The sequence below is a fragment of the Cibotium barometz genome, chromosome 55 (genome assembly GCF_041138505.1).
Source record: "Cibotium barometz isolate CiBa-2024 chromosome 55, ASM4113850v1, whole genome shotgun sequence".
Lineage (NCBI taxonomy): Eukaryota > Viridiplantae > Streptophyta > Polypodiopsida > Cyatheales > Cibotiaceae > Cibotium > Cibotium barometz.
Genome location: NC_141100.1, coordinates 28,339,711 through 28,362,730, shown reverse-complemented (window position 1 = coordinate 28,362,730; position 23,020 = coordinate 28,339,711). Strand labels below are relative to the sequence as shown.

Below are 23,020 nucleotides of genomic sequence, written 5' to 3'. Positions count from 1 at the left end.
TTACCATAAATGCAGTGCTCACAATTTTTCAAATCTGAAAATTTAAGAGACGGGATGTAACCAAGACGAGACAACTCTTCCATTCCTTTGACACTCATGTGTCCAAGCCGGCTATGCCACAATGAAACCTTTGGCAGCTTGGCAACAGAAGCATCACCAGATACAACAATTTTTCCAGCAACTAATGGATAGAGAGTGTCCATCTTAGGACCCCTAGCAACAACCATGGAGCCCTTTACTATCTTCCACTTCTGAGCACCAAAGGTGGTGAGATATCCCATATCATCAAGCTGTCCCGTACTAATGAGATTCTTCTTAAGTTCAGGGACGTAGCGAACATCATGAAGCATGAAAGCTGAACCATCACAGAGCTGCAATTTCACATCACCCGTTCCCTCGATGAGGCATGCATGATTATCTCCCAAATACACATATTGAGGCTTCCGAACACGGTACTTGCTGAAGCTGTCCTTGAAAGGAGTAACATGGAAAGAAGCCCCTGAATCAATCAGCCATGTGTTAAGATTTGAGAGACATCCCGCATGTAGAGAGTGTGCACTGATAGTAGAGGTAAAAAGAAGATCTGAAGAGCAGTGGCTGCCATCAGACACATAATTCAGCTCCTCTATCTTGACAGAAGACTTCTTAGAATGAGGCACAATGGCCTTCGAATCATCACTTGCATCTGCCTTTTGCTTGCCCTCTTTCTTTTCTGCTTTCAACTTCCAACATTGTTTTTTAAGATGTCCCTTTTTGCCACAATGATCGCATTCAACATCCTTTTTGGAGCGGGACTTGCTCCTACCATTTCTGTCCTGACTCTTGCCTCTATTCTTGGTTCGGCCACGTGCTTGCAATGCATTCCCTTTCCCACTTGAGTTGTTCTTTCGATTCATATCTTCCTGCAGGATGGCACCCTCCACATCTGCCACATTTAAGAGAGGATTGGAGTTGCTTGTGGCTGTCCTGAAAGTGTCCCAAGATTCTGGCAATGAACCTAAGAGAATTACAGCCTGTACCTCCTCATCTAGTTTCAGCCCTTGTGCAAGCACTTGGCTGAAGATGCTTTTAAACTCATTTATGTGTGCACTGACTGATGTTCCCTCTTTCATCTCGAGGCTTGTAAGCTTCTTGAGCCAATAAACCTTGCCTGTGGCACTCTTTTGAGAGTAAGTGTTCTCTAACCGATGCCACATTGCCCATGCATTGGGCATATCTCGTATCCCCGGAAGAAGAGAATCCACAACTGATAGCATGAGTGTGGAACGCGTAAGCTCATCACCGTTGAGCCACTGCTCATCACTAATGGCGGAGGGCTTGACACCCTTTTCCCTTATAGGGAGATGCTGACTCTTCTGCAACAAAACATTGTACACCTGGGTCCTCCAGATGTCGTAGTTCTTAGCACCCTCAAGCTTCCGGATGTGGAGCAAAGATGAGCTCTCTCCTGATGAAGCCATATCAGCAAATAGAACCAAGAAATAGAGTGTATGACTCCCTGCAAGCACTTAGAAGTGCTCAGCAAAGTATCTCCAAAGCGCGGAAACACTCCCAGATAAATAACACCTCCCACTTGCTGCAGAAACAGTACAGCAAGCTTTAATGACACTTATAGCACTCGAAATGCGGTATAGCAGTAGGAAAGCTCCACCAAAACTGTCCAGAAACAGTAAATGACTGTTTTACTCAGAAAATGGCACAATTTCCCCAATTTAAAGTGCTCAATTAGTGACCAAAAGGCATGTAACTGTCCCCCAAACTGTGGCAAACAATTCAGAACTGCAAATAGGCAAAAGCCCCTTGATTTGAACACTTTTGACGAGGATTTATGGCATGTACTTCCTGCTGCAGTTTGTCCAATGCACAATAACACCTCTGTCTTCAAAAGCCCCTTGATTAGAGCTCAATTTCTGAACATGTGAGGCATGTATGGCATCCAATAGCTTCCTCCTAAACGCATATGCATCCAAACCACAAAAGCCCTTTGAACGGCAAGTGCTATCCAAGCACAATAGGCATCAAAAGTACTCTCAATGCATAAGTAGCATACCCGCTGGTGCAATCACAGTGTCATGTGACGAATGTCACGCAATATCACTGCCAAAGTGCCCAATGTGATAGGTACCTGCGAACCACGACTCCCCAAGTGGACTATATTCACAAGGAGGGTCAAGAGAGCAAGTACCTCAAGAGTCAAGAGTTTTTTTGAAGATGTCACAAAATCACTGTTGGACGCTCACAAGGGTGTGCCACCGCTACACCACAATTCCAGGTTTCTCAACACTGCTGTCCAGACCTTGCTGCGTTCGGGCTATTCTGTGCGATCAGCCTATTGCGCTGCTGTCCAGCCCTTGCTGCATTCGGGCTACTCTGTACGTCCTCGCGCTCCGCACCGTTCTGTGTCGTGCGTCGCTCTGCTACTCAGTTTCCGCATCCGCTCTTGACACACGTGCAGTTCTACGCGCATTCTGCACGCGTGCAGTTCTACGTGCGCTCCGTTCGGGTTGCTCTGCGCGCGCTTTTTCACCGTCCTGCTCGTTGCGCTTCTGGCTCTCCTCGTTGTTCAGTTGGAGTTCCTTTGCGTCGGGTTGTCGACAAGTGTGCGAGCGCTTGGGGTTGTCACCGAGTGTGCGGGGGGTTTGGGGGGTGTAAGCTCCCAGGCTCTGATACCAGTTGATGTCGAGAGTGGAGAGTGAGAGAGAGTAGGAGTCAACAATGTGTGGGTGTGAAGAATGGATAATGGGCACACCACAACCCATGAGTTTTATTCATGCGTTAGAGTTAGGGTGGAACCGGTTCAACGAACTGGTTTCACATTGTATACAAACTACAAATGTTACATAGGGCCTTTACACCCCAACAGTTGTGTGTTGTGCGTGTGTCTCTCTATTCTCTGTTATTCACTTATACATTAAACACAAGTCTACCACACTTGTGATGGAAGTATGAGTATGTAGATACATAACTGTGTATGAGTTTGCAGTGGCAGCCAAGAATTCAGTGTAAAAGAAACAGGCTCGAGAAGTATGTAGATACATAACTGTGTATGAGTTTGCAGTGGCAGCCAAGAATTCAGTGTAAAAGAAACAGGCTCGAGAAGTGCAGGTTTGGGCAGGGGAATCGGGGCTGTTTACAGCCTAGAATCATCCTATAAGATACCTTTGGGGTCAACTAATTCATTGGACTCCCTATATCTGACAGACAGGCCAACGGGGAAAGGAGAAGGCAGTGTCTGCCAGGGGTGGGAGGTGATCCTTACAAAAGTGACTAGTTCATGTAGCCCTCAGAGAAGCAAGAAGCAGCAGCCAAAGGAGGTCTAAAACCAGCCATAACCAGAGCAAACAGGGAGGATCTTTAGACAAGTTCAGAGCCTTTCATTTCAGCAGAGGTATCTGTAGGTTTGAAGTGAAAATGAGAGGTTTTGCTGCATTCCCTCGCAATACTTTGAGAGCACAATTACAACCGTTAAGACCTTGCACTCAACATTCTTATGCGTAATTACGAATGCAGTATAACACATGTGATTACTTTGATAATATCCTACTTGGCAACTTTGAGAGGACAACTTGTGTTAATTTGCGATAGTAGCTTAATTTGCAGAGTCGTTTTACTTCTATTCTCGTTTTGGTGAGCAGCGTACTGTTGGCCCATTTGGGCGACCTGCCTCACAAGGCTCACAACATGGGCTGATTCATCTGCTAAACCCCAAAATTAACCAGTAGCCTAGTATGGCTCATGCATCTAATAAATGGAGATTATGTATGTGACATAGGAACCTGTGGTGCAAGGAGATAGGTTGTCAATAGAGATGCGGGTCAATGTGAAGGCCTAGCAAGACATGCATATCTCCATTTAAAGAGAAACTGAGGGAGAGTAAGTGTGCTAACCATATAGACGACACCCGTATATGGCTTCATCACTACAATGGTGACCCTTCGCAGGTCTATGCTTGTATGCCTTTCACTCATTTATTTAATGTTTACGGCAAACTGTGCTGCAGGTTCACATAACACAAGGAGACCTTGATGGAAGGGCAGTCATCATATCATGGGTTACACCTTCAGAACCTGGATCGGAGACAGTGCGATATGGTCTCGAAAAGAGAAGCTATGCTTACAGGGCAAAAGGGACAGTTTCACAGTACACGTTTTACAACTACACATCAGGGTTTATTCACCATTGTACAATCAAAAACCTAGAGGTATGTGTCTACACACCTCTTATGACTATAATTATGATTATAACTATATCCACACACACACACACACACACACACACACACACATATAGATATACATATATGTGTGTGTGTGTGTAACCTCCTAGTTTCAACGTTAATGAAAATTCATACTATCAAATTTTCTTTTTAAGTTGTCAACTTATTATTTTACTACATGCAGCATAATACCAAATATTATTACAAATTGGGGGAAGGAGATTCAGCTCGAGAGTTTTGGTTTTGGACTCCTCCCAGAATTGATCCTGATACTGCTTACAGTTTTGGGATTATTGGTATGTAGTTCGTTTTTCTTTTTTCAATAAGTGCACCTTTACCCGCAACCCAAGTAAATCCTTAAGTATGGAGTCAACAATGAAAACATACTTTTTTTTTTTGTGAAACCAAACAATAAACACACACACACACACACACACACTTTTCTTATATAGTAATTCTTATATTAGCAGTGGGAAACCTCATTGCGAGTTGAAAACCCACAAACAAAACATCATGATACAACTGAGGTCCCTATATAGGGCCCATGACATTGACTGCCTAGAAGCAGTCAAAGAAGGCCATGAATTGCTGGTCGTCTATTTGTTGCAAGTTTCAACAGTCCTGTAGAGACTGTCTCAACAAGCGTCGGAAGTCGGTATATTGATCCAGAGGAATGTGTCCAAAATGCATCTGATTTCTATTTTGCCATATTGTCCACAATGCCCAAAAAATAGTCCACGCAAAGAATACCCCAAAGTTGGTATATCGATGTGGAATCCGAACGAAAAGCCAGAATGTCTTCCCAAAATGAGCTCTTGGTACGAAGAAGCCTATCTAGTAGAGCACGAGAGAAATCGCTGCCATAACATGTTGTCAGAATGCGCAGCGGAAGACTAACGCACGTAGGAGATGCATCACCATCGAGCACCACGAACATCCCCAATAGGCACTGCAGCATCCCTCCACCGGGCTCCCATCTCCCGGTGAGCTGCCTCCCAAAACACCGGCCGGAGGAGATGACACTGACAAGGTGCCACTCTAGCCTATATATGGCTCTTCAACTTCCCATGCTTCCACTTATGGGATAATCCAAGGCACCTTCTAGCCATAGATCACACGCTCGAAATCCAACCTTCCAACACCCTCCCTCGATTCAAGCTCCGCAAGCCACTGAGGGGCGAGTGGGTCGCCCAGGACCACACACGCATGAGCCGCCTAGGACCACACACGCCCGGGCTCTGATACCATGTCAGAATGTGCAGCGGAAGACTAACGCACGTAGGAGACGCATCACCATCGAGCACCACGAACATCCCTCCACCGGGCTCCCATCTCCTGGTGAGCTGCCTCCCAAAACACCGGCCGGAGGAGATGACTATGACAAGGTGCCACTCTAGCCTATATATGGCTCTTCAACTTCCCATGCTTCCACTTATGGGATAATCCAAGGCACCTTCTAGCCATAGATCACACGCTCGAAATCGCCAACCTTCCAACACCCTCCCTCGATTCGAGCTCCGCAAGCCACCGAGGCGCGAGGGGGTCGCCCAGGACCAGACACGCCCGGGCTCTGATGATACCATGTCAGAATGCGCAGCGGAAGACTAACGCACGTAGGAGACGCATCACCATCGAGCACCACGAACATCCCCAACGGGCACTGCAGCATCCCTCCACTGGGCTCCCATCTCCCAGTGAGCTGCCTCCCAAAACACCGGCCGGAGGAGATGACTATGACAAGGTGCCACTCTAGCCTGTATATGGCTCTTCAACTTCCCATGCTTCCACTTATGGGATAATCCAAGGCACCTTCTAGCCATAGATCGCACGCTCGAAATCGCCAACCTTCCAACACATGTAACACGCGGAAGCTCTGAGAGTCTTCTTTCAGCCCTAAACATCACTTAGAACATGCTGATGCAAAAACGCAGACAGAAGGAAGAGTAGAGAGAGAGAGAGAGAGAGAGCTGGAAATTCAGTATATTCATATGGTACAAAAAGGTACTCTAAATCTACAGCCATGGGCTACCTTCCTGAAAAGGTGTAAACACCCAAAATCTTCCTAATACTGGACCCACTCCCTAGTGGAACGAATGAGTCCATCTATGAGCACATGCGCCTATTTATAGGCCTCTAGGATCATTGGAGTGCTGGTTGACTATTGGTCGGCCAGCCGACTGGTCATAAATCATAGATATGGATGCGCCTGCAGCCGCCTTCCTTCTGGTACAGCCGACAGCACTTTGGTTCAGCCGATAGACCCCTGTGATGCAGCTGACAGCATCCCTTATGTCCTTCTCCTAGTCCACACTTGCCACCTCTGCACTTTATGCTCCAAGTCCTGGTTCTAATGATCTTTTTTTGGCTGCCTCCTTTTGGACTAGCTCCAGAGAATGTCCATGGCAATGCTTGCACATGACATCCCCCTCTGCTAAACTTGATGACGGGATTCCAACCTGTTCTTGGATGACTGTTATCATTGTTAGAAGTCATCTCCTGTCCAGTTTTATACACCAGGGCCTTTGTTGTGGTGGGTGTGCCCGCCCTTATGAGGTGTTTTATCATTTTTCCTCACTCCCCGTATTTTTTCCCTATTTTTTTCCATTTTCCAGTGGTGTGGAGGGATGCCAGAGGTTGGCAGGAGCACTGAGTGGCTGGCCGACTGGCCCATCAGCAGACAAGTGACTGGCCGACTGCCCATCAGCAGACAAGTGACCTCTGTACTGCTGGCCGACTGGATGTATGCAGTCGTGGGCCTCATTTATTGCTGGCCGACTGATGATGTAGTCGTGGAGTGCCTTTTTCAGCAGGCCGACTGCTCATATGGGGGCATATAAATAGGCCCCTAGCCCCCATACCACCATTTGTGTATCATACCCGGGATTTTCTTGTGTATATAGAGCAGAGTTACACGCCTACATCTCTCTCTCTCTCTCTCTCGTGCTGTATTTTTTTCTGCATGCGTTTTGCTCGTGTTCCCAGATTTGGTCATCATCTCCGCTGCGTATTCTGACATGGTATCAGAGCCCTAGGCTCTAGATAGTTCTTGGGATTTGTGTGAGCAAGAGGGGGACTGTTGTGTGGCTGATTGGTGGACTGTTTTGGACTGTTCGGGAAGAGGAGAAGCAAGAGTACGGCGGGCTGATTTGCTGGACAGCCACTTGCAGGTTTTCGTTCTTCTTTGTTCCCACCCACCCACCCTATTCAGAGTACATCCCCACAATGGCAGATCTGTTAGAGATGGCCGAGAGGCATGTGAAGATCCCGACACTCCCCACGTTCCCGGTACCAGTGGCAAGCTCAGCACCATCACATGGGAGGAGCTTGTGCCCATGGTCTTGGACCAAGAGGAACGATTCACGAACCCTCCTCAGGGTGGAGGTTCGGAGGCCTTAACTGGCCAACGGTCGAAAGGCCGTAACACGGGCAAAGGGAAGGCTTCGTCGGAGAAGTCTTCTGAGAAGAAGTCCGTTACTGACCGTGAAACTGAAGGCAGAGAGGACCTGTAATGATTGTGGCGAGAAAGGCCACTATTGGAGGCAGTGTCCCAAGCGGAAGACCGAGATGGGTGAAGATTCCTCAGCAGCAATCATGAAGACTCCGGCTTTTGTGCACTTGGAGGTGGTGGACACCGATGTTTCATTTTCTTCAGGCAGGGAGGAGATTGGAGGACTCTCCGCAACGGATACTCGGGAGTGGATTCTAGACAGTGGTGCTTCCAGGCACATGACTTCTTCCCGTTCCGGTTTACAGGATCTCTGCAGGTGTTCTGGTCACATTCTTACTGGGGATACGTCCACTATCCCAGTTCACAGTGAGGGCAGGATGGAGATAGTTCCCGATGGCAGAGGGGGGAAGCATTCCTCCCAGGTGTTGTATGTTCCGGCACTTGGTTTTCATCTGTTGTCAGTGCATCAGGTTTGCAAGACTGGCGTACGGGTGGAGTTTGGTGAGCATTTTGTTGCTCTCCGGGACAAAGCAACAGGCCAAGTGGTTTGGGAAGGCGGAGTGGAGAATGGAGTTTACAAGCTTTCAGCACTCTCTCCCCCAGGTCCTCAGGTTTGTGATGAGTGGCAGTCTGGTAATGGCCACTTAAGTGTGGATACGTTGCAGGTACAGGCTTTTCGAGACCTGATGGTGGATAGCTTACCAGTAGATGGCAGCAGTTGGCAGGAACTTTCCAGTACCGATGTTGGTAGTTCTTGTGTTCGTCAGTCAGAGGAAACTGAACAGGTCACTTATGCTCTGATGTCTCGTCGTATTTGGGACAAAGAACCTCCAGTAGATGAGGATGTTCTTTCCACGGGGACCTTTCGGAAAGCCAGGCAGGTGGCAGGTGATTACTTGCAGAAGGTGGTGGTTTCTCCAGGCTTTGTGGTTCCGGATTTAGAGGGGGTGGTTGACAGGTTTCAGAAGGCCTTGCGTGGTCTTCATCAGGTTTCCAGGACTTGGTTGTGCACCGTAACAGGTGTTGATCCTTGTGAGTAGGTTGATGCCTCTTTGACTCAGAAGCAGAATGGTTCATTAATCTGGTTGATGGACACCAGTTTGGAGGGGAGCTTCCTGATGAGGCAGTTGAGCTCATGGTTGCGGATGACTCTTTGGGAGGCGGGATTGCGTTTCTTGTGGTTTCTTGGGCATGCGAAGGATCATGGACTCTTGTACACAGGAGGGGGATTGTTGGATGGAGTCCAACTCCACTGGGAAGGAGATCCGGACACGAGGAGATCTACTTCAGGCCTAGGAGCAGTTTTATGGAGCAATAAGAAGCAGTCATCTTTTGCCTTGTCAAGCACAGAGGCAGAGTACCGGGCTGTTTGTGATGCTGCTTGTGAGGTGGTGAGGATGCAGAGGTTGCATTGCAGGTTTGGGCTTTGTTCGTGAACAGATCGTTGCTGATGACATCTTGCTAGAGTTCTGTTCGACGGAGGACAGTACGGTGGACCTCTTCACGAAGTCGCTCTCTCAGGATTTGCTCAGGCGGCACCCCAGCTCCCTGTGGTTGGTTTCACAGCCAGGAGCTGAGAGGGGGTGTTAGAAGTCATCTCCTGTCCAGTTTTATACACCAGGGCCTTTGTTGTGGGTGTGCCCGCCCAAATGAGGTGTTTTATCATTTTTCCTCACTCCCCGTATTTTTTCCCTATTTTTTTCCATTTTCCAGTGGTGTGGAGGGATGCCAGAGGTTGGCAGGAGCACTGAGTGGCTAGCCGACTGGCCCATTAGCAGATAAGTGACTTGCCGACTGCCCAACAGCAGTCGTGGACCTTTGTACTGCTGGCCGACTGGATGTATGCAGTCGTGGGCCTCATTTATTACTGGCCAACTGATGATGCAGTCGTGGAGTGCCTTTTTCAGCAGGCCGATTGCTCATATGGGGGCATATAAACAGGCCCCCAGCCCCCATACCATTTGTGTATCATACCCGGGATTTTCTTGTGTATATAGAGTAGAGTTACACGCCTACATCTCTCTCTCTCTCTCGTGCTGTATTTTTTTCTGCGTGCGTTTTGCTCTTGTGTTCCCAGATCTGGTCATCATCTCCGCTGCGTATTCTGACAATCATCCCATTCTGTTTCTTGAACCCCTCTGTCATCCATCCATCTCTGGCAACCCTTTTCACTGAAAACCCAGCCCGGTCTCCAAAACCACTCTGACTCTGAATAAGATCTATGCATCTGTTCCATCTAATCCCCAATCCGTTCCTGCCTTGACTCTGAACACTGTCTTGGTCTTCATTCCTGAGAAATGAGTCTGGCACTCTCACTCCACCCCTTGGGAGGATCATCCTCCCTTGGGACTGTTACCGGAAAACCTATCTGGCTCACAGGATTGCCATCCCCTCTGGCTTTGTGGAACACCACCAACAAACCTCTTGGGAGCTCTTCCCGATCTTGTGTTCCTTGCCTTGGGCTTCGTATCCGTGCACTTTTCTTTACCTTGGACCTATACACCATCATATGGGACTGAAACAGCGTTTAGCCTTGCCGAGCCTGATGCTTTGATACCAATGTAACACGCGGAAGCTCTAAGAGTCTTCTTTCAGCCCTAAACACCACTTAGAACATGCTGATGCAAAAACCAGACAGAAGGAAGAGTAGAGAGAGAGAGAGAGCTGGAAATTCAGTATATTCATATGGTACAAAAAGGTACTCTAAATCTACAGCCATGGGCTGCCTTCCTGAAAAGGTGTAAACACCCAAAATCTTCCCAATACTGGACCCACTCCCTAGTGGAATGGATGAGTCCATCTATGAGCACATGCGCCTATTTATAGGCCTCTTGGATCATTGGAGTGCTGGCCGACTGCTGGTCGGCCAGCCGACTGGTCATAAATCATAGATATGGATGCGCCTGCAGCTGCCTTCCTTCTGGTACAGCCGACAGCACTTTGGTTCAGCCGACAGACCCCTTTGATGCAGCCGACAGCATCCCTCATGTCCTTCTCCTAGTCCACACTTGCCACCTCTGCACTTTATGCTCCAAGTCCTGGTTCTAATGATCTTTTTCTGGCTGCCCCCTTTTGGACTAGCTCCAGAGAATGTCCATGGCAATGCTTGCACATGACATAACAAATGAGGCACTTTCTATCGCGTAGCATGCAACGATGACATCTTGCCATAGCGATGTGCCTCTTTTCCAAAAATACACCAACAGGTAGAACTCCCACAATGCATCTCCAAAGGAACAATCTTTCCTTCAGTGGCAAACCATTTTTCCATATACTCCTCAAACAACCACTCCACCATCTATCAGTTTTGTGCATTGTCCAAAGCGCATTAGCATGATCCGCAATCCAAGGAGGAGCAAGCATTTTGATATAGACCCTTTTAGCTGTTAGTTCATGTAACCTTGTAGTGTGAGGTGGAGCAAGCCTCCAGTCCTTCAAACGCTCGTCATGATTCAGTGGAGGCACTGGCTGAAAAGGCTACAAGAGGGTGCATATGAGATGCCATAGAGGCCTATAGTGCATGCCTAACCCATACCTCCGACTTACTTTTGGGAAGGAGAGAACATGTCCTTCGTCATTGACCAAATCCGCCACGAAAAGTACACTCTTTTGTAATAGGAAGAAAGCTTTCCGTGGTTCAAGAAGGCCTAACGGAGCACAAAACAGCCTACTCCAATGTATGCTTTCCAGGCACATGGTGTTTCCAACATCTGGTGATCTTCCATGCCATTCTAGTTTCTCTGTTAGCAATTTCCAGTCCATGATTAACCTAGAGTTGAAGGGGAAGCTTGGTATTTTCCTTGTAAAGTGCTCGAAAATCACTTCCTAGTAGTCAGGGATCCATGCACCAAATGTGGCGGACGACAAACTCATCCCACAAATAAGCTGCCATACCTAATCTGGTGTGGGCATGAGCCCACTGAGTTCACCAAGGAATGGCCTCACCTTCCAAGTACCAACTGGCTAAGATCACTCTGTTAGTATTTGTCTTTCTAACTGCGACAAAGTAAGCTTCAAACTGATGCAACCATGAATAGAGAGTTGTGGGGTCCAGTTTACCATTATACTTATTGAAGTTCATTTTCTCGGGAAAATGATTCGAGGGCGCCGCCGGTGTCAATTTGGCGTCCAAAGCTGCTAGGTAATGCTCGTGTTCCAGGCGTCGCATGGCTTCGTCTTCACGTTGTCGGATCTCCAATGCACGCATCTGCAACTCAAGCAAAGCTGCTAGGTAATGCTCGTGTTCCACGCGTCGCATGGCTTCGTCTTCACGTTGTCGGATCTCCAATGCACGCATCTGCGACTCAAGCTCGGTTGCGGTCGTGACCCCGCGAGAGGGTCTCTGTGTCGAGGATCTAGAATCTGGGATACGGAAGGAGAGGGAGGAGGAGATGGAAAACGTGATGCTGGAGAATAAGTACGCTCTTCCAGAGCCAAAATCTACACCTTCTGCTCTTCCAACTTGGTTGTCTGGTTTGCGATTGCTCGCATCATTTGCTGGAACATATCTGTAACACTCAAGCTTGGTGCCCTAGCAAGGCTGCCTGGTGCACTCTGGTCCCAAGGTTCTTGGTTTCTCTCGTCGTTGAAGCTCGCCATAGCAGGAAAACGCACTTCCTTTCCGGAGCGCAATCTGACCATCCACACTGTGTGTGGGAGACTTCCGGAGGCTGAAAACCAACCGTCCTTCGAGAGACAGGAGTCACTCCGAAAGGGGTAGTCCACCGGCGTCTGAAAACCAACCACACGAGCGAGAAAAAATTCTGGTTTCTTTGCTGAATCTTTGCACTTGAAGTAGGCTCTGATACTATGTAACATGCGGAAGCTTCGGGGAAGATCAGTAACTTCAATGCTTAGAAATCAGCACACTTTTCGCGACGGAATTAACGCACAAAACTGAATGAAGATGTGCAGAAAATAGAGAGAGAGAGGGAGAGAGGAGAGGACACAATATTGGGTCCCAAATACCCTCTATAGGGCCCCACCACGAATGGTGTATTTGCTTTATTAGAATGATGTAAATCCTGAAAAGAAAATATAGGAAACTTGACCTTTCTTGGCTGAGATAACTCTGCCCTTGACCTGCAGTCCTTCACCCCTTTGCGTTAGCACTCCTTGGCTGTCCTGACCCTTGATTGCCTTAGCACTTGGTGAATTATGAGATAAAACAATGGGATTGTGGGCCTTGGTATTTATACTACTAACTAACAGCAGTCGGCCAGTTCTAAAACTAGGTGGCCAGCATTAATTCTGCCCACGACTGAATAATAGCATTAAATGCTACATAAATTCCCAAAAAGGTTGCGCATCAGTCCCTTGATGGCTGGGCACTAGGCGCATGATTCCCTAGGGGATGGGCACTGAATCCCTTATGTTTTGAGGGTTGGGCAGCCTGTGTGGGCCCACACTTGCCCTACAGTCATCATAATGCTAGATGTGCTGTCGGCTGCCGCTGGGGCTGTCCTACAGCCCCTCCATGGCTGGTGGGTTCAAGCAAGGCCTTCCTGGCTCTCATGGGGGTGGTTTTACACTATCCCCATGCCCACACAAGGACTTGGGGTAGCCCTATGGGCTGGCCCCTTTTCCTAAAAGCGAACCCTAACTACCTCCACAATGATCTGGCATCCAGTACCATACCAGATACACAGAATCACTGACATCATTCCAGAGGGAGACTCATACTGCGGACTGACACTGTTTCATGTGCAGGACAGTGCACACCTGACCTTGGACTCATGTGCAGAAGGACAATGCACACCTGACCTCGGACGACTGGGATGGATCCCTGGTTGACTCGTTCCGGACTAGGCTCACATGGGACCAGTTTACCATCCCAGGTCTTGCACCTTCTGTACAGATATATCTACGTGGCATCCAAGTGCGGGATGCACGTGACAAAGGGTATGCCTGGCTATATATAGTAGGCAGCCGACCAGCTCACGACTACGGAAAAACTTCATAAAGTGGGGATAAAATATGGAAAAAATATGTGAGGGGTGACCAGCCCCTCTAGCTAACATGGTCAGCCCTAGAGGCTAAAATAGGACACCACATAGGAAGCTAGCAACAAGGAGATGATGTTTAACACCCCCTCTCTGCACACCGGCGGATGCTGAGTGAACTCCAAGAAGTCAGAGACGCCGTCCTCGATCAAAGATGAAAGACTGCAGAAGCAGGTACCAAGAAAGCTCCACAAGCAATCTCCTCAGCAACTTAGCTACAAAAGCAATAGAACAAGTTGCCAGGTACACCACTCCTCTAGAAGAAAACAACCAAGTATGCTGCGACGTGCTGCTCCAAATAATGGTTCCAAACCCAAGTGTAAGAACACTCCCAGAAGTCATATGTCGTGTTTCCAGCTTGGAGAAGGTATGAAAAACCTCAAAACCAACCAAGATCAGATCCTGAAGATAATCAATCCTGGGAGAAGCAGACTGCTCCTCACTGGAACCCTCTGAGTCCATCTACTCAAACTCTATAACAAGAGTTCCGAAATGCTGAAAAGAAGCATTCTCTGGAAAGGTTGGCATCGCAAGATGTAAAGACTCTGTAGAAAAGATGGGGTCCATTTGCTCAAACTCCGTACCATGAGTTGCCCAATGTTGTACATAAGCACAGTCCACTGAGGTGGGCATCGCCAGATGAAAGGACTCCACACTCCCCTCTGAAAAAAGATGTCGTCGATTGGCACAAGCCCAACCTGATTCTGAACCAAATCCAAAAAACTCTGGAAGTACCAATGTGCCGCCCCAGGCACGGTTAGCAACCACAAATCCAAAGCATCCCACCGGGTCTAAAAGTCCATTCTCCAAAACAACAAACCTGCACACCGCATCAAACCCAATGCAGAACTGGTAGGGGGAGGGGCATCCTCAGAAGCATCACAAAGAGAGGCAGAGGTAGACTCCTCACAATGAGAAAGGGAAGCAGGAATATAGATTGCAGTGGTAACAAAGACCTCAAAAGCATCACTGAGAGCAGGAGACTCTTCCATAAGTAGAAGTAGATCCCAAGAATCAGCAACAAACAAGTGATCCATGTGAAAGGATCACACCTCACAGGCAAAACACCCTCCTTTCTCTACAAACACTACAAAGGACACAGGCTCGGACAAAATAAACTCTACTCAGGATATCTGAAAACATCACTACTCTCCTCCAAAATCTGTAAACTCCTGTCACAGAAAGTCTCCACAGATACAAAACAACTCCCGAAATTGATCCTCAAGTGAAGTAGTTGGAGATGGGCCCCCTCTGAGTGTAGAAAACTCCTGTGGGAAGCAAAATGTAGCCAAAACACTGCTGTCCAGCAAAAAATAGCACTCCACCGCCAACAGAAGGTAAGGAACATGAAGAAACTGGGAAACCGTGTAGGCCAGGAACAAAACACAAGTATACATGCTCCAAAATCAGCAAAACGTTGACTAAAATAAGAAATTCAGTGTCCTTCTCAAGTACCAAATTGCCACCAAAGCCACAATCCAAACAAAACCCCCTCTGCAAGTGATCTGTGTTCATTGGAGAAGAAAATGCAGCCAAACAAGGGGCTACAAACCTGAAAATTCAGGCCACCCAGGTTCCACACCTCATATGAGGAAAAACGCTGAAGAGAAGGTACCTTCGGGTCCAACGGAAGGAGCCTGGGTGAAGGTAGAGCTACCAGCAAGATCTGTTCAGAAAAACGCAGCAACCATGGCTGCAAATCTGAAAACGAAGAGGTATTCGGGGCAGTAGATAGGGCTGAATCTGGAAAAAACAGAAGAGATATGGTACCACCAAGCCTCGTATCAGCAAACAACATCAGAAAACCTGTAGGAGAAAAAACGCAGCAAGTATGCTGCTACTGTCCTGCACAGAACAGGCGGCCAGCACGGGGGGGGGGGGGGGGGGGGGGGGGGGGTAGATGCTGCTGAAAAACGCTGCAAAACTGCTGTAGAAGACACCTGTAGAATAAACGCAGCACTCCAAGGTGCTACTGCCCTGAAAACAGAGCAGGCGACAGGTGAAAGGTGAATCTCAGGCGTCAAAGCCTGTAAAGGATGACCAATAGCTACAATGGAGAAAACACTTGGAAGAAGCAGGCGACCAGCAGCAACCCTGAGAAAAAAAAACGCAGGAGGGAGAGAAGGGAGCATCCAACACTGTTCTTCACCGGCGCTCTGATACCATGATAGAATGCACAGTGGAAGAAGGGAAAGTGGAAACACAAGAGAGAGTGAGAGAGAGAGAGATGGAGAGGAAACACAGGTATAGACCTGCTCTCAATATCATCAACCAAGAATACATGTCCCGAGCAAGAGGGGAGAAGACCTCATATGTGAGGGACTACAACAAACAATGCTAAGCAATTAAAAAGAGTGAGGGTATGCCCAGCTATATATATGCCCATATGTAGGCAGCAGACGAGCTCACGACTAGGAAAAAAGTGCCCAAGACTCCATAAAGTGGGAATAAAATATGGGAAAAATATGTGAGGGGTGACCAGCCCCTCTAGCTAACATGGTCAGCCCTAGAGGCTAAAATAGGACACCACATAGGAAGCTAGCAGCAAGGAGATGATGTCTAACAATATGCACCATTTGATTTCCAAAGTACAATGGCGATTTTTTCAGCATCTGCAGCTTATTCTAATTTTCGGTTAGCATCACTTCATAAAATCCTTTATCTGCATAATACACTCCCTCCACATAATTGCCACCCATTAAAGACTGAAGCCATTGTGCAACATCACTTGCGGTGGACATTCTACCCGGAAAGAACACTATGATTGCATTTTGCGAATATTTTCTGATTGGCGAGACCACACAAGGCAGCTTGAGTTTGTATTTGAAAGTAGGTACAGGCTTATCCCAAGTTCTTTGAATATGTTCAAACTCATTATGCAGCACATCATAAACGAACTGAGCATCTTCATTGTTATGGAGCACCCCTGAACCGTTGACTTCGAAATGTTGTTTCTTTGTTTCTTGACTCTTTTTTCTTTCATAAACAGTCGCCATGATTGCAGAGATCACTGTACACAGACCCTCTCTCTCTCTCTCTCTCTCACACACACACACACACACACACACACACACATGGAGAAGGAGATGTACAAAGAGGAGAAACAAAAGGCAGAAATCGATTGGATACTAGAAGCAGACCAAAGCAAAGGAAGCAAATGAGCGGGTCGCAAGAAACAAGAAGGAAACGCAAAGTGCAGGTCGCAAGTCGTAGACGAGGAGGCAAGCAGGTCGCGCATCGAACAAGTGAACAGATTGCAGAGACTTAGGCGAGCAGGTTGCAGGCGAACAGAGACAAAGGCAAGCAAAATCGCAAGTGAGCAGGCGAGCTAGTCACACATGAGCAGGGTCGCAGGTGTGCAGAGTCGTTGAGTTGCTGGCGAGCAGATTGAAAAGTCACAGGACATAGGGTTGCAGATCGCGCGCGCGCGAGCAGGCGAGCTAGTCACACACGAGCAGGGTCGCATGCGTGCAGAGTCGTTGAGTTGCTGGCGAGCAGATCAAAAAGTCACAGGACGCAGGGCTGCAGATCGCACGCATGCGCACGCGCACACTTACTGTTACATGTGTTGTAAGCATGACTAGGTTAATGATGAAAGAAATGTGGAAGAGCTGCCCAGGAGAACCGCCACTGATGCGGAAAGGACGGAGGGCTTTGCTTGGCCAAAGATGGTCTCCCCACCCCCAATCCTGTTGTCCACCATAAGTGGGGGATAAGGGAGACCATGGGGCAAACTGCCCCATATAGGAGGGCTGTGAAGGCCAAAACCCACTATGTGGGATATAGCTGCGGTAGCAGCTATTGACATGGCAGCGAGGAGTGAGGTAGGTGAAGAAATCAAATGCCAACACCCCCCCAGAATGAGACGCCCGAACAATGCCTAGCAGGAGGCCGCCTAGGAGAACCGCCAGTGATGCGGAAAGGACGGAGGGCCTAGCTTGGCCAAAGATGGTCTCCCCACCCCCGACCTGTTGTCCACCATAAGTGAGGAACTGCCCCATATAGAAGGGCTGTGAAGGCTGAAACCCACTATGTGGGATATAACTGCGATAGCAGCTGCTGATGTGGCAGCGAGGAGAGAGGCAGGTGAAGAAATCCAATGCCAGCAAATGATATAAATGCTGATTAAGCACTAGTTAATACTAGGCATGCATGTGCGTGTGCGCGCACACTTTTCACTTGTCAGTTGTCCATACCAACAACATGATGGGGTGGTTTTTTATTGTGTGGGTTTCCCGTCCTAGCCTCCCTCACTACCCATAATTTTTCTTAGGCTTGGAAGTTGGTACCTTGAATAATGGATACCTTTTACTATTATATGCCTGCCCACCTAGCATTCGCAGTTATGACCTTAATTATAGCTGATTTATGAAGGTTAAAACTTAATGCATTATTACTTGTGCTGTGATTGGTGGCTGAGACAGCTCCTTTTCTTCCATCCGATCCACCCAACTTCTCCTCCCACTTGAGGTGGCCCAACTGCAGACTCTCATGCATTTAACTGGCCGCTTTACTCTGGAAACCCGCCACCCACTTGACTAGGGGCTTAATCAACTCATGTTTGGTTGGTGTGTAGTTAACTATTCTCGGCCCAGTTGGCCTTCATTTCTAGCATATGGATCTTTCCCTCCATGCCCTTATCGCTTGTTCATTTCATGACCATGTTGAAAAACCATGCCAAGCCAGCCTTAGAAACTGCGCCAAGCTTGCCCCACACACACTGTTACATGTGTTGTGGAAGCGTTACCAGGTTAATATGCTAATTAGAACATTGATTAAGCGCTAGTTAATACTAATGATGTGACTTTATTACTTATATATAAATAGACAAGAGACAAGGCAGAATGACCTACTGTGCGTTAATGCTACAGCTGATAAAAAGTTACTTGCTGTCCCAATACTTGTGGATAGCTGAGATTTGCACATTTGGGCTGCCTTCTAATTTTTGCCTAGGCTGCTTGTGGCTTAAGACTTTGGAGATCTGGCACTGGGTGTCTGAATAATGACCATTAACCCCTTCTAGGGCTGGTCATGGTCAGCTCACTTTTCAAAGACAAAAATAAGAGCATTAAAGTCATCTGACATGTTCATACTGTGCACAAAAAAATGTCCCACCTATGGCTGCATGTCTTGGGCACTTCTTTGGGTGCCTGTTGGGCTGTCAAATCTGTTCCAATCCAAGCCAATTATTCCCCTAAATCCGCCGTTAAATCTGCCACTGCTGAGAATCATGTCCATGTGGGGGGCACTCACAACTGTGACACACACACACATGCATGCGCGCGTGCATGCAGGCATGCACAATGCACATAGGTATGAAGAGAGGAGATGATTGTTTTGGTAGCTGTGCTCTCGAGACCAAAATATGGTCCGTAGGACCTGTTTAAAAAGCATGCATAGAAGTACAGAAGCCGGTCAATCAAGTTTGATATTTGAAAAGCTGGATTTTGAATCCCTGCTGCAGCAACTTGGGTCAAAAAGCTCTATATGCAATATAACCCTCATTTTTAAATGTTTTTTGCAGGGGATTTGGGTCAGACATATGATTCCAACAAAACCTTCCAGCACTACGTGCAAGGAAAAGGGCAGACACTCCTATATGTAGGTGATCTATCCTATGCTGATGATCATCCTAATCACGATAATAGACGATGGGACACATGGGGCCGATTTGTGGAACCCAGCACTGCCTACCAACCTTGGATTTGGACAGCAGGAAACCATGAGATTGATTTTGCCCCAGAGCTGGTGAGTTAGCAGGTGTAAAGGGGAGGATATACACATCTTCTTGTTGCCATTTTGTAGCACCAGGATGTAATAATTGAATAAAGATGTACGCTTGAGATTGGTGCAGGGGGAAACAAAGCCATTCAAACCTTACTTGAATCGTTACCATGTCCCCTATCGTGCTTCTAACAGTACATCACCCCTGTGGTACTCTGTGAGGAGAGCTTCGGCCCACATTATCGTTCTTTCATCGTATTCAGCATATGGTATGCCTCAAATCTCTTCTTCTTTGACTGAGCAAAGACTAGATTAATCATGGATTGGAATTATGGCTTGATGCTTGCCTACTGCAGGTAAATACACTCCACAATATAGCTGGTTGCAGCAAGAGCTAGCTACTGTAGACCGAACAAAGACTCCATGGCTGATCGTTCTAATGCATTCACCATGGTACAACAGCAACGAATATCATTACATGGAAGGGGAAACCATGCGAGTTCAGTTTGAAACATGGTTGACAAATGCCACGGTTGACATTGTCTTTGCTGGCCATGTGCATGCATATGAAAGGACGGTGAGTATAAGTATTACCCTTGGTGTGCATTCTTTTTTTAACTCAATTTATGGTTTTTTAAAGGCTTTGTGCAATTATATGGCATTTTTTAGAGCATTCTTGGATTTTTTTTTTAAGAATATGAGAGAGAGAGAGGTTTGTAGGGGAACAAGAGGTGGAGAAATAATACATATAGATGTACGTACACATACATACATACATAGGAGAGAGACAGAAATGAAATGTTATATTAACGTCTTCAAAAGGCCAAAGTGACCTATGAGACCAAAGTTACAACCATGTGACATCTGATACACTGTCTGGAAAAGAAAAGAAAGAACTAAGTATCTAGCCCCACAATACATCAGTAGGGGGGGGCATCCGGAAGCAGCAACAGAGAGAGAGAGTTGTATTAATGTCTGGGTCAAGTTGGGCCATGAGAGACAAATGATAATAGTCACATGATAGAAGATGCATAAGGCATCTCCAAAATCCTATTAGAAAACATCCAGAAGAAGTAGAAACACCGGAGTCACTTGTCTCTTTTAAGATTATAATAGTACGACTCAACCTCTGTAATTTTCTTTTCCTGAGAAAAAGATCCTTCAATTAGTTAATGAACCTCTGTAATTTCTTGGACAAGCCCTTCGATTAGAGCTTTGTTGATAAGGTGGTCTTTTGGGTCAGTGTGATATGTTTCCTGTCTTCTGAGCCATTGCCTTGAAAGGAAGGAGTGTTGTTTGGGTAGTGTCTTTTCATGTACAATGTGAGGTTATAAGAGTCTCTCTATAGGTTTTTGAATCTTATGCAAGTAGTGAGCGACATCTTTGGTCCTCATGCATGGCTCTGCATGGAGGAACAAACTTTTTGCTTTACTATGTTGAACAATGGAGCAGAGCATTTCTACCTCCCATTTGTTACATGTCAAGCATACCTGGGGCTCCTTGTGATCCCTTGTCAAATTCCTCTCTTGGTGTGTCTTTACATGCAACCTGTGGGATGAAGCACAGAGCTGCAACACATGATGACTGAACCGGCAAGTGTGTTGGCATCTTGGTAACCCTCGTCGGTCAGCATACGAAAGTGGTCCATGTATTGGAATCATTCTATACTTGATTGAAGCATGTCACTTAGACCCAAAGCCCATGGATGCAGAGCTGCTGAAAGGCCTTTGATAATTAGTCCTTTTTATCCCTGTCATTTTGTTTATTACCTGTTTGGGAGATTTGCTTTGCAGTATCGGATTTCCAACATAGCCTACAACATTGTGAATGGGGAATGCGTGCCTGTGCGCAACGATTCTGCACCGGTTTACATAACCATTGGTGATGGTGGAAATTTAGAGGGTCTTGCTGCAGAGTAAGCTTATTAATCTTCAAAGAAGTTGCTTAAATTGATTATCATCATATGAGTCATCCTGGTGTTTACCTACCCCGCACAAGCTTATGTGTGTTATTTGCCTTGAAGGTTTACAGAGCCCCAACCAGCCTACTCTGCATTCAGAGAGGCCAGCTTTGGCCATGCCATGCTTGAAATAAAAAACAGAACCCATGCTTTCTACTACTGGCACCGCAATGAGGATGGTAAAGCTGTGATGGCAGATTCTTACTGGCTCCACAATCGATATTGGAGTTCTTGAAATTGCTCTACAATGCAAGTTATATCAAATAAAGAATTAAGTTTTGTCAATAATAACAATGATCATGACATTAATCAAGCCATTGCAACTTGTGAAGCTCTTTGTATGTTTTTTTATCAAGTTTTTCTTTGAGAATCCCGTTTCACATGCCATTGTACTTGTTGTACCACAAGTATTTCTTGTCATACCACAAGTATTGCTTGCCATAACTTTATCAAGTTAGGAAAGTTGTCATGCCAATCTTTCATTGCAAAAATATCTTCAAGCCTTTTTCATGGCAAATCCTTAACAATTTAGATATAAGTTATATATGAATGTATACATCTCTCTTTAATAGGCTTGGTCATCAACTAATCTCTATGAATTATCCTCACAATGTAAGCTTGGTTAAATATGTTGCAATAATTTTTGAATCCATCAGCTTGGTTAAATATGTTGCAATAATTTTTGAATCCATCTTTTTGCATTACCTTCTCTTATTGCTTGATCTTTTGCATAATGACACAGGCTAAAAATCTTAGCTGCATTGAAGAGAGGAGGTCAAGAAATTGAGCATTTAAACCATCCACAAGTGCTTGAACATAATCTTTGGTCAATTCAATACATTTATCCAAGGATCCATCTATGCATGGTTACATTATTTGCGAAGATTGTTTTTTTTTTTGTAGCAACATCTGTAGCACCATTAGTCTTATCTTTTCCCATCATCATTTCTTAAAAAAAAAAGCTTGTGGCAATGTACATGTCCATTCTTGTCCTTCAATTTAAGGTAGCCAAAGTTTGAGCATTTCAAAAACTCTAAGAGATATGTTATATCCAAAGCAAAAGAATCTGTCTTCAAGAAAAGCCGCTTCAATTATGCAGTTCCAAAAGAGGTCAAATTAATACTATCCTCTTGTAGCTTAAGGAAGTTAAGCTCTTTCAGCACATTTGCAAGCATGTGTAAGAAAAATTGGATACTAAAAATCCTTGCTTTGGTATACCATCTTGTGACTTTCTTATTTTTCACATAGCTAAAATAGCAAGCATTAGAGAAATTGGATACTAAAAATCCTTGCTTTGTTATACCATCTTGTGACTTTCTTATTTTTCACATAGCTAAAATAGCAGGCATTAGAGAAATAAGTCTTTGAATTACTTGACCTCATGAGACAGCCACCTAATGTTGTGGATCCATAGAACATGATAATCATCTAATTCTATGATTAGCAAAAGATTCATCAATCCACGAATACACCTTGTTAGCCAGCTTATCTACAAACACGAGCTCCGAAAATGTTTTAGAAGCATGTGCGATTGGTAAAGCCTCATGATGAGCTACGCAATGAACAATTATCAAACTTGGAATATCCTTCTTCATTAAGGTCACCAACCCTACTTCACTACCAACCATTACTATAACAAAGGGGATTTTAGGATGTACATGCACATGGGG

At 46.2% G+C, this 23,020-nt stretch overlaps 1 protein-coding gene across 3 annotated transcripts in view; it reads left to right on the top strand.

The window, feature by feature from the left end:
• The window catches only part of LOC147607580 (purple acid phosphatase 2-like), a 29,012-nt gene extending 7,187 nt beyond the window's left edge, over positions 1-21,825 (top strand). For all 3 annotated transcript variants that reach the window (XM_086790240.1, XM_086790241.1, XM_086790242.1), the window contains 7 exons: positions 4,001-4,201; positions 4,401-4,512; positions 19,191-19,414; positions 19,521-19,659; positions 19,747-19,967; positions 21,184-21,305; positions 21,414-21,825. In XM_086790240.1, coding sequence (XP_086646366.1) covers positions 4,001-4,201; positions 4,401-4,512; positions 19,191-19,414; positions 19,521-19,659; positions 19,747-19,967; positions 21,184-21,305; positions 21,414-21,585 — 1,191 coding nt within the window. In that variant the 3' untranslated portion in view covers positions 21,586-21,825. The remainder of the gene's footprint in view (positions 1-4,000; positions 4,202-4,400; positions 4,513-19,190; positions 19,415-19,520; positions 19,660-19,746; positions 19,968-21,183; positions 21,306-21,413) is intronic.
• Positions 21,826-23,020: the final 1,195 nt, after the last annotated feature.